Source organism: Epinephelus moara, chromosome 1 (genome assembly GCF_006386435.1).
Source record: "Epinephelus moara isolate mb chromosome 1, YSFRI_EMoa_1.0, whole genome shotgun sequence".
In the NCBI taxonomy this organism is placed as follows: Eukaryota; Metazoa; Chordata; class Actinopteri; order Perciformes; family Serranidae; genus Epinephelus; species Epinephelus moara.
Window position 1 is genome coordinate 27,318,923 of NC_065506.1, and position 12,024 is coordinate 27,330,946.

The following is a 12,024-nucleotide window of genomic DNA, read 5'->3' on the forward strand; positions in this document are numbered from 1 at the left end:
CTGCAGCTAAAATGGTGAAGGCAGGAACAGAGTGAGATAAAAGAGTGACTCACCTTCTCTATGTCGCTGTAAGATAAGAGCAGTTTTATCACAACCGCATTTCTGGACAGTTGAACCTGTCTCTTCACCTGCAAATATGTCAAGTTGGAAAAAAACATAAGCTACACATTTAAAGTGTATTTTAGAGATGTGGGAGGGAAGCCATCTGTGTTAAGCTGTTACAAAATGCAAATGGGTGTATTTTTCTATGAAGTACATTTATGTGAGTACTCTGAAGAGAAGGCAACATATGGAAGTGGAGCCATGTCACCGAGAGTTGCTGTTTCTGTTGAAAAAATATATATATACTTTGTATGCTTTTAATGCTGCGCTGTTTTCAAAGGAGGCTTTTGCAATATTAAAGCATTATATATATATATATATATATATATATATATATATATATATATATATATATATATATATAGATAAACTTCTTTTTAGTGTCAGTCGAGGATTCTTCATATTCAGGTTTAGAATATGCATTAAGACAGCCAGATGAAAATGTGCTTAATGATAATTACACACCTTCACTCACTTTAGGTTCAGCCCTTTAATGAGGCTCCAGGAGTGTGGTTTGGAGTGAGTTATGGTGGCAGATATCTATTGTAAGTCATTCCACCTTGCATGTCGGAGATGTTTCTTTCCTTCCACTCAGTAATGCGGACCTACCACTTACTGTTGCCTTTAATTTACTCCTTCTAGATGTCCCACTCACAGATGACTAGATTTTAATCCAACTTCTTTGCAGGCTTGATTATTTCTGAGGGAACTAATAGTGTTTAGAAGACCAAATAAACCATTTTAGCTTGCACTTATTTATAACTTGTAAACATTTTTTTTTCAATCTTGTGACCTAGGGGAAGAGCACACAGCCTGAAAAGTGTTGCACAGATGACAGAACCTCAGTGAAATACACATGTAGTATGTGCTGTGGAGCATGAGGGCCTAAATGATAGAGAAGGTCATGTCGAGTGCTTACCAGCCCTTTACTGTGTACACAGTCATGGAGCTGTGACAGTAAGCGGGCTTAGGGCTGGGTGATGTGGTTGAAATCAATATAACAATTTTAAAAAGAGCATTTTTCAGCTATATCAATGTACATGCAATTGATCTGTGTTCCAATGTTATGCATTACATCTCACAAAGGTCTTCAGGTATTCCTTTTTTTCAGTTTATAGTTAAATTTGCTCAGAATCACACCTGTTCATGTCATCACATTACAATTCCACTGAAGGTAGATATCAATGCAATTGATTTAACACTTATTGTGACCTTCGCTAAGAGTGTTCATGGCTAAACTTGAGCAATCTACTTGGTATGTGTTGTTGGGGATTAGCCTTGGGCGGTATCTGCTTTTTTCATACTGTAGCCTCATGACATTTCACCAGGGTTTACGGTAAAAACAAAAAGAGAAAAAACAGATAGAACTTATTGTAGCATAAATTTAATCGCCTAGCCTACTATGATGTGTTTCTAATATGCAAATAGTCTTCGTAGACAAGTCTTGCAGGGTTTAAATACTCATGGCCCACAGAATAATGAATAGATAAGAAATAAGCGCCCTTCTTGCTGGAGGACCCAATGACACTTCAATCAGGACAGACAGAAGAATAAAGTAGAGATAATATTTAATACAGAATATGAGTGTACAGAGTAATAGATGATTTGTGCTGATTAAGAAAGAAAGAACCATATTTAAATTAGAGAGCAGTAAGATGATAGGCTGACAGAGAAGGTGTGTCGTTGTGCTATTGGTTGATTGTGAATCAGCTGAAGAATAGCTGATGACTCAACTGACCCACCCAGACAGAGATAGTGAGTGAGCATATGTGCAAGGAGTGAATGGCAAGGTGAGAAAGAAACTTCGAGCCTGAGCATAAAACGTTTTGTCGTCCTGACTGAACTTTCGCTAGAGCTTCATTTGTTGCAATGGCAGATACAGACACATCAATGGGCTGAACGGAGATGATATGTTGAATAAAATCAAACTGTTTTGTAGTTGAAAGAAGTCATGTCACGATACAGTTAACCTATATTTGGCAGTTTTCACGGAGAGGCTTTTTTTTACTTGATCTGTAACGTTATCCCCACTACTTGCAGGCGCCATCTGTATCAGCTCAGCTGCTGTTCCACCAGTAGAGACTGACCTCTGGTGGTGTGTCCTGTGCACTGCATCAGCTCAATACAGCATCTCTCTATCAGTTTAATAGAAAGAAGAGTGTCTGAAACTTTGATGGTACTGACAATGATACCTTCAGGACTTCTAAATATCTTGGTGTACTGTAATACATTTATACTGCCCAAGCCTACTGGGGATAAAATTGTATTGGAGCACCTTAAATATTAAATAAATTACATTATTATTCAAGTAAGATAACAAGTGATTTAATAAAACTTTCTCTAAGATGAGAGGACATTAAAAGAAGCTCGAAGATCGACAGCAGAAGTTGTTATTCAGGTGTGTAGTCTTGAGCTGCTCTGCAGGAAATGCATTTGGAAAAAATGGTGAATGTGACTGTGGCAGCATGCAGGAGATTTTCTGCACTATTGTCAAACTCCGCCTTGAACGTGAAAAGTTTCTAAAATACTTGATCTCTTTTAGCTGACAGCTTCTTTGATATCAAGTTGTAGAAACACCGGTGTGTCTTGAAATTTTCATGTGGATGATGAGACCTGTTTTTTTTTTTTTCCCTTACAGACTGAAGTCTACATTAAGGTCTTCTCCTCCCTCTCAGTTGGTGTCAGACTGAATATACAATGAATATTCTGACTGCACCACAGCGTTTGATGTTGTGGCTTCATGCTCCGCTCTCATTATTTTGGATGTAAAATGACACAATGACTGAGGATCAGTTGCAAACTGTCTGCTGTAATTGGAGGGTATTTACAGACAGTGAAATCTGCGGAACAAAGAACTACAGACTTGTTTTTAAATGGTTGTCTGGTGTCAAGGTCAAACAGGGTTCTTCATCTGATTAAAACAATATTCACATGTCAGTTTTAGTTTGTAGTTAAATACCTGTGGCTTCAACAGTAGCTGCCTAAAGTGTCTCTCCCTCCATGTAGGAGTTTGTTGCTCTGTATCTCTGTGAGAGTTCAGTCAGGATACAAGTACTCTCTAAATTATTGAGGCAAAACACAGAAGTGAACTTAATTTGGCTTGCTGAGAAGTATGGCAACATGCAAAGCCAATTGTCCCACGTTATGCCTGACTTCACAGTGTTTTTAACTCTTGTCCAGTGCTGCACATTTTGAGTCAATGTCCCCCATTTTGATTGGCTCCAGTTTTCAAAAGTCAAACCACTGCGGGACAGACGATCTTCTAAAATCTGGCTTTTATCCAGTGGCTGTGAAGAAAGCAGGGAACGCTTTCATCACGGTCGTGTGTTTGATGTCAATCAAAGAGCGCACACATGGGTCAAGAGCAGGTGAAACTGTCACCTTAGTATACGCTACACCCAACGGGGGAAAACTGCGAGACACCACAAAGTTACAGGATATGCATATTTAGGTAGAATATGATACAATATGATGATATGATCAGGGAAGGAACACAGTACATGTGAGGCAGAATAGAATTATATTTTCTTATTTTAAGTATACATTGTATTGAAAAAAAAATATATATGCACACATTGGAATCCAGTCCCACACAAGCATACTCTTTGTCTCACATTTGGTCTGTTGGGATCTGGTGAGGCTCAGAGCGATACAAACAATATGACTCTTTACATGAACACTTAAATTAATGTTTTTTTCCCCCAAACATACCTGGTCTTTAGAGACTCAGTAAATATAATTTAAAACAATGGGGAAAAAAATACTTGTAAACTTAAGTACTATCAATGACAATGGGCCTTTCTCTGTTGCAAAATAATTTTACTGTTTATAGACATATTGCAGCGCAGTTACCAGAAAAAAATGTTGGCATTGTACACTTCTACAAACTACAAATACTTTACATTTGCACATTATTATGTAGTGGATGCGTTGAAAGTTTGCATTTCAACAATGATATGGTTGACCTGCAGTAAGGCTGAGGCACAAAAAACGTTTGGTAACAGAAAAGATCATGTTTTGGCTTATAATACCTGGTATTGGTGGCACAATCCCTGCTGTAGGAGCAGTCTCTGTAAAAAATAACCACTTTTGTGCTACTGTCACAGCAGGAAATGGCTAAAAAGCTGCTGAAAACACAACTCGCTAAATCACAGCCCATTTTGTTGTTCGCTGGTCTCAAACTGTGATTTCCAGCTTGACAGGTAACTCGTCTAGGTGACATGCCATCAGCCAGCCCCTCTATCTCCAGATGACAAAGACAACTTAAATCCTACATCTCCTTGAAAATGTTGATATGATACGTACAAAACATGCAGACGCAACATATTCATGGTTTGCAGAAACGTACCATGCAAACAATTTCTTCTGGTGAATGGGCTGGATGTTGTGCACGTATTATCACCTGCTACTGAGCAACACTCTTTCAGATCTCTAAAATCATAAAAAATATAACAACACAAACCTTTTATTTTTCAACACGTTTCATACAAGAAAATCGTTAAAACCATATAGTTTGAGGAGAAGCAGAGGTGGAGGCTCTAATTGATTAAAATGAATTAATAAGCACATCCCTAAAGACTCTGAAGACCTGAGGTATGCATTTAAGAATTAACTGCTCTTTGAAAACTCACTCTAGTTGTCCATTTGACAGCATCTGTTACACAGTAAAGATCTCTGAACCGAGATCTTACCCTTTTATTGATTTTCACTAAAATTTTTACAACGGCCAAATGCTTCCCTCTTTGCTCCCAGCGCACGACAAAGTTTAGAGTGTAGAGAGGCAGGTGAAAAAAATCAGGCCTACGGCAGTTTTATCAAAAGTCTACATCTGTACCACAGTGACTTGCATGAAAGAGAGCTATCTCTAAAAATGATAATGATTTGTGTTTGAAATTCAAAACATTTTCCTCTCCACAGACAGGAGTGGGTGAATAAATATAATTTGATAAAATCTTTGTACATTGTGGGGCCGTTTCATCACAGTGAACTATCTTTTATGGGATCAAATTCAATAATTTAACATGTGCTGCTGTGCCTCTTAAAAGTAAGTTCATGTTTATCCTGGAGGTGTATTGTTCTCTTTCAGTGACTTCTTTGTTAAGTGTCTAACTTTGGTCTCCAGCGGTTTAGTGTATTCGGTGTGCACATGTTGCATGCACATATCTTTCCTCCTGCCTCTCCTCCTCCTGTGACTGTGCGAGCAGACAGCTATAACTCAGTTGCTTCGCTGTCGAAGCACACTTAGTGCTGCACTCCACACACGCCTGGAGTGCTGCTGGGAAGCTGTGGGAATACTTCACCTGTCTACACACATACGCACACACATACACACTGGTTTTTGCCTCAGGTATTTGGCTGTGCTTTACTTGAGTTAGCACCAAGGTTAGTTGATTGAATGCGTACTCAAGAGGAAACCACTCTCCAAACAGCAAGGTTACAGTAAGTCTCATGACCTTGTCGATGAAAAGCAAATCATGTGACGTATTTCGTGATTAATGTGAACCCATTACAGAAAGGTTGTACAAGCTTGTTTGTCAATCATCTCTATGTGCAACAGACAACACACCAAACAGACTATGTTGCCAAGGTTACCCTGTCCAAACAACAGCAACCTGCCCTAACTGCTGCTATAGGGACTTACCGCTGAGGAAACAGTCTCTGTAGGCTTAATTAATCACCACTAGCAGCAGTGCAATGAATGGGCCTTCAGGCGTACTTGCCAGGATTGAAAGACTTTCAGAACTTTTATCCTGTCCTTAGTCTAATCACAGTGTTGTCTTATCAAGAGCTGAGACACTTCCCCTCTGCTTCACAGCAGTGAAACTTTTAACGACTGTGCGTTGAATGTGAGGGGTTGAAGTTATTCTGCCTCAGGCTCGAACCGTTCGCTGTGCACTGTTCTCTCAACTTGGATGTTGCCTGACTTTTTGATTTGTTAATGTTTCACTGGGTACTTTTTTAAAATACAGCTATGTCATTGTGGTATGTAAAAGACATAACTGTGTGTGTAGCTTACAATGCGGTAGACACGTGGTACCACATTTGGTGTTAAAAGACTTTGGTCACTCAGGTAGCTCTTAATTAGCATCATTACTTAGCCGCAGCTGAAGCTGTCATTATTAAATGCATACATTATCATAGGAAATAAGGCAGTGTGCTTTGGCAAAATCTCCCATTGAATACATTAGTAACATTTTACACAGTAACTCACCATTTAGCGCTAACAGTTAAGAGCCTTTTAGAGCCAACACGGGGTCAACCATGAACTGGTAATGATTTGCTGTAGTGCTTACCAAGGGCCAAAGTAATGCCGTAAAGTCGGCCGGCATTAAATCCTTTCAGCTAGATTGATAACTACAAAGCCCAGTTCAGACCAAACACTCTGCAACTCTGCTGGTCAAATCATTGCATTGCAAGTTGTTGCATGTTTCAACTCGTCTCATCAGGAATCTTTGGTCTGAACTGTGCTTTACACTTACCAGTGTTTGCTTTTTGCCAAGACTTAGATGGTTAGCAGATTTAGATTTACTGGCAGGTCAGCGCCAAGCTAGCAGTTTCCCCTCATTTCCAGTCTTTGTGCTAAGCTAAGCTAACCAGCTCAGTGCAGATTCGGGAGATCCATCTCATCCAACTCTGCAAAGGAAAGCAAAAGCCCAGGTAGCCAACATACAAAATGCATCATAATATATATGCATTGTATAATTTGGGCCATTTTGGGCTTGACTTCATCCATCAGTAGACAGAATATCAGATCCTTACTGGTTCATGTTCAGCCCCTGTCGGCATGCCACAAGGAATGCAAATAAACCTCATTTCAGCTCTGGCTTTTTTGCTTTTTACCAAATGTCTCAAGGCTATTAAAATCTTCATTTTGTACTTGTGTAAAGGTTAGTGAGTCCAGCATGTCCTCCTTAAAACCACATGTGTACGAGAGGTACTGCAAGTTCTAATTTTACAGGATACAAACTGTACCTACTGGTGCAATAGTTTTGTTCACCTTCCTGAGACATTTACTGGGAGCTGAAGCCTTTTCAGAGGCAGTTCTTTTTGTTTCGGTTCATAATGTAATCCCTTCACACCTGCCTCCATATTGTTGTCTTAGTTCTAGCGTGGCTGACTGTTTGTCACTTGTATGTTAAAGCAATCTGCTCATGAATATTAACCTTCGCCAATCTGCTTAAAACACATGCATTGTGCACACACAGACACACACTCTCACACACACACACACACGCTTAACCTTGTCTTTTGCTTGCAGTGTCACCGAGGACCGAAAGCCTTTTCTTTTTTCCTCTGAGTCTTTGAGGCTTCTTGGTTTATGTTCATTCCTCACTATTTCATTTAATGTCTGAGATTTTAAAAAAGGATTTCAGTTTTCATTTATTCGCCTTATTGTGTTCTGAAACTTGAGAGACATATTAATTTATAGCTTCAACAGAAACAGCAGAAAACACAGTTATGACAAATAGTATTAATTAAAAGGAGACACCATTCTTATCACTCTTCTCCTGGCTTGCATTTCATTTTACTTTGAACAAGAAAACAAAACTGTTCATTATGTCAGTCTGCAGTAACCTGAAATACTGAAGCTTTATAATGAAATTTGTTCCCTTTTTTTTTTTTTTTTTTTTTTTTGTAAAGCCTCAATATGCTGCAGGGGACTGCTGCCTTCTTTTTTAATGAAATTATTAACAGATGATACCAGCACCATTTTTTTATTAGATTTCATTTCCTGCTAATTTGAACATATAATTAACAATATGCAATTATTATCCATGACATGGAATTCAGCTGTACTCAGACCTTGTCAATTAAATACATTATTATGAAGTCAATCATTTCCTGTTTTTGTTTTTTTCTTCTTAGAAACCCTCTGTTTGCAATATGATTGAGTACAGATATGTAAAAGGCCCACTACCTCTCCTACACAGGACTGGAAACATGCATTTTGTTTCTTTTTTGATCATTTTGTGTCTCTTTGTCATTGTTCTGTCCCATTTTGTGGTGTTTTCTTTTTTTGTGTGTGTCTTTGAGGTAATTTTGTGTTTTTTTTAAGGTAATTTTGTGTCTTTATAGGTTGTTTTGTTTCCCCTTTGTAGTCATTTTGCATCTCTTTTTGGTTGTTTTGCCCCATTTTGTAGTATTTTCTTTTTTTGCGTGTGTCTTTGAGGTAATTTTGTGTCTTTATAGGTTGTTTTGTTTCTCTTTGTAGTCATTTTCCATCTCTTTTTGGTTATTTTGCCCCATTTTGTAGTGTTTTCTTTTTTTGTGTGTCTTTGAGGTAATTTTGTGGGTTTTTGAGGTAATTTTGTGTCTTTATAGGTTGTTTTGTTTCCCCTTTGTAGTCATTTTGCATCTCTTTTTGGTTGTTTTGCCCCATTTTGTAGTATTTTCTTTTTTTGCGTGTGTCTTTGAGGTAATTTTGTGTCTTTATAGGTTGTTTTGTTTCTCTTTGTAGTCATTTTCCATCTCTTTTTGGTTATTTTGCCCCATTTTGTAGTGTTTTCTTTTTTTGTGTGTCTTTGAGGTAATTTTGTGGGTTTTTGAGGTAATTTTGTGTCTTTACAGGTTGTTTTGTTTCCCTTTTGTAGTCATTTTGCATCTCTTTTTGGTTGTTTTGCCCCATTTTGTAGTATTTTTTGTGTCTTTGTAGTGGTTTTATGTCTCTTTGAGGTAATTTTGTGGATTTTTTAGGTCATTTTGTGTCTTGTTAGGTTGTTTCGTTTCTCTTTGTAGTCATTTTGTGTCTCTTTTTGGTCGTCTTGTGTTAATTTGTGTTTGTTTTTCCCCTTTCGTAGCTATTTTGCCTCTCTTTGCAGTTCCGTTGCATCTCTTTGTTGTGTTTTTGCTTCCCTTCCTGGTCAGTACGTATTAACTTAAGTGACATTTTGCATGTGCCCAGGGCCCAAGTAATCCATCCATGGTACTGTGACAACCCATTATACAGTTTACAGTCTTTGTCACTAATCTCAGTTCACATGAAATAATATCCCAGATTTTTCTCAACTTCACTGGGCTGCCACCAGCCTCTCACCCACACCCCCACATTATACACAGATCATAGATATTACTGTGCCATGCAATAACACGAAAGCACTGCAATATTCAGACCTGACTGTGGCATGCTGCTGAATCCCTGCATAATGTTCCATCATGGACAAGAACTGAATGAAATGTCTTTGTCAAATAGAAAACCTGGGAAAGATTTTGCACTGTTAACATGTTTTTATTTTCGCTGCAGAGGCGGACACAATCACTGAAATTTCACAGCTACAGGCTGCAATCATGCAAGTGCAGTTGGAAAACTTTTATTGTGTATGCTTCAAGATGATATCACTTTACTTTTATCTCCTTTTTATACTGTATTTTTTTGGCATTTAAACCACTCGCCTGTGGGTAAAGCTCCCTGACTGTTAAGCACACTCAGAAGTTTGCTCTGAAGTGCATTAAAACCTCTTGGAAGCAGGACAGAATTTTTAACAGATGCCGCTGGTGTTTTATGGAGTCTGGACATGAACCGAGTCCATCAACAAGGACCACAAGCAGTAATATACTGTTTGTCACACTAAGTGTGTGTTTGTTAGATGTCTCTTAGCTCTCAGTGTTGTCGCTGCTGCTCAGCTATAGAATGAGTCAGGACTGCACTCATTTTGAACCCTTCAGTTTTCAGCCTTTTAAACACTAAGTCGCTCTACAGTCGTCTGCAGTATTAGAACACTCGCAGAGAAAAGTTTGCTTATTCCAAAGATGATCACACGTTAGCACTTAATTAAATATTAAAGGAAGCTTGTGTGCCGTGCACTAGCAATACCTTTAGGGAAATTTGTTTCACTTTTTCCCCTCTGCGTAGGTCAAAGAGCAAGGTCAGCTACAGAACATTCCACCAGCTGCTGGTAGGGACTGACTCTCTTGTTTCAAGGACACCAGAGCGTCTCATCATGCAAACAGTATGAACTCACTGTGTTTCTGTTGAAGGACAGCCAATCAGTCTCTGGAAATAACAGGCCACCCTTCACCTGCTAACATAGTACATTACAGCACAAGGGAAAGCAGCATTTATCACAGTGATTATATTAGCGCAATCATTTCTCCACATCCATTAAATGTCACCTTACACGCAACCTCAGCAGTGGCTTGAGAAGCTTTGGCCAAGACAAATATTCATGCTATTTGTCTTCCTATGCCTCCTAGAGACTCCAGGGAGGGGAGAGGATGGTCAGGCGGACACATCATTCTCTGACTCGTCGCTGTTCGCTCACTGGGGTCAGGAGCTCGGCCCGGACAACCGGCGGATGGCATTGAAGATGTTCCAGTACTATGGATATAACGGCTACCTCAGTGATCGTCTCTCTTTAGACAGACCAATACCAGACCTCAGGCCTGATGGGTAAGACTGCAGGTAGAACAGTGCCCAAACACTGTCATTTTTATGTGGTACCACTCTACAATATGTGCTAGCTGTTGATGTAGATCTATAAAGTATCCTGTGTTTGAGTGAACTGTTTATTTCACTGCTGTTTTCTGATGCATCTGAATTACAAATTGAGTTATGTGTCCAAATTCTTTGTGCTGCAAAAGTGGCAGTTCAATTGTGTGCAGCAGATTTTTCTCCTCACTTGCAACTCTTGGTGATTTCACTTGCAAATAAATAGTTAGGGTGCTACTGTATATGTATATGACAGTGTCAAAACACTGCGGTATTAAGTAACACATTGGTCTGTCCCCGGCTGGAGCTGTCTCCAAAAATGTCCCTGTTTTCAACTGCAAGGCTGCCAACTCACGTCCATTTTCTCACGCAGAGAAAAACTAATTTCAAACTGATAATAAGACCTAACTGCACGTGCCTATAAATGTTTAGGAACATGTTTAGTTTGTGGTGTTTTATCCAACAAGTTATTAATGATGCATCATGTTTAAGATATCCATCCAGACAGTCCTCAGAATCAGTAGCCGTCACTACTTTCTCTACGCACAGCGTTTGTTTTTTATCCCCTTACCTCCACAAATTGATAGTTATTTGCTGCTTTGTGTGTACAAGAGGGCATCGCGGGCTCGTGAATCCAGCAGTATGGACAGATCGCAACAGATGTGCCCTGCCAAGTGCACCACAAGTGTGCCAAACACACTTTTGGTAATTTTGTGGCCAGGCTCCCTTGGCGCACCTGTGGTGCTAGCACACCTGTGTCGCTCTTGGGCACAAAAGAACAACCCTTAGGAAGTTATAATCAGAGTGAGAAGCTTTAAGTGATTCACAATTTTTTTGTGGAGCTGTGTGAAAACTTTTTAAAGTGTCAGTCTCCAACACACCTGCTGATTTTCAGAGGACAGTGTGTCGAACAATGCATCAAAATGATACGTTTGATGTGCATATAAGCACAGGGGGTTCTGTAGTCATTCTACAACAGTTTGCACAAACTGTAACCAGCGGATCTGCCGTGTATAATTGCACAGCATTATGGAACAAATACCTGCTGCCTTCAGATCGCTGTAAAGAGAGTCACCAGTGTAAAGAAAACACTTTCAGTATAGTACTACTAAGTCATGATAGACAGAGCTTTTGTCCGCCCAGCTGGCATTAATGCCATAACTGCTGGTTGGAAAAGCATGTTGTAAAATAAAGTTACTGTTGCTGTCACATCAATTCACAAAATTAACTTGAGGACGTTTTCAAGTTTTCAGATTTTTAAGTGAACTCACGGTAATTATGATGTCTGGAGGTTGGCAAGTATGCTGATTAAGGATTCAGTGACTTATTTGTGTCATTATACAATACAGGATTGCATAATGAAATGCAGTTGTAGCCTCCTCCACACTGCACACACAGAAGAAGTATAAATTGATAATCAGAATATGTAAATTAGATTAGAATATAAACAGTATTATATATATATATATATATATATATATATATATATATATATA

At 39.0% G+C, this 12,024-nt stretch overlaps 1 protein-coding gene across 1 annotated transcript in view; it reads left to right on the top strand.

Moving 5' to 3' along the window:
* Positions 1–12,024, top strand: part of galnt18b (UDP-N-acetyl-alpha-D-galactosamine:polypeptide N-acetylgalactosaminyltransferase 18b) — a 129,731-nt gene that overhangs the window by 43,318 nt on the left and 74,389 nt on the right. Inside the window, exon 2 of the mRNA XM_050053845.1 lies at positions 10,294–10,489. Within this exon, the coding sequence (XP_049909802.1) occupies positions 10,294–10,489 (196 nt within the window). The remainder of the gene's footprint in view (positions 1–10,293; positions 10,490–12,024) is intronic.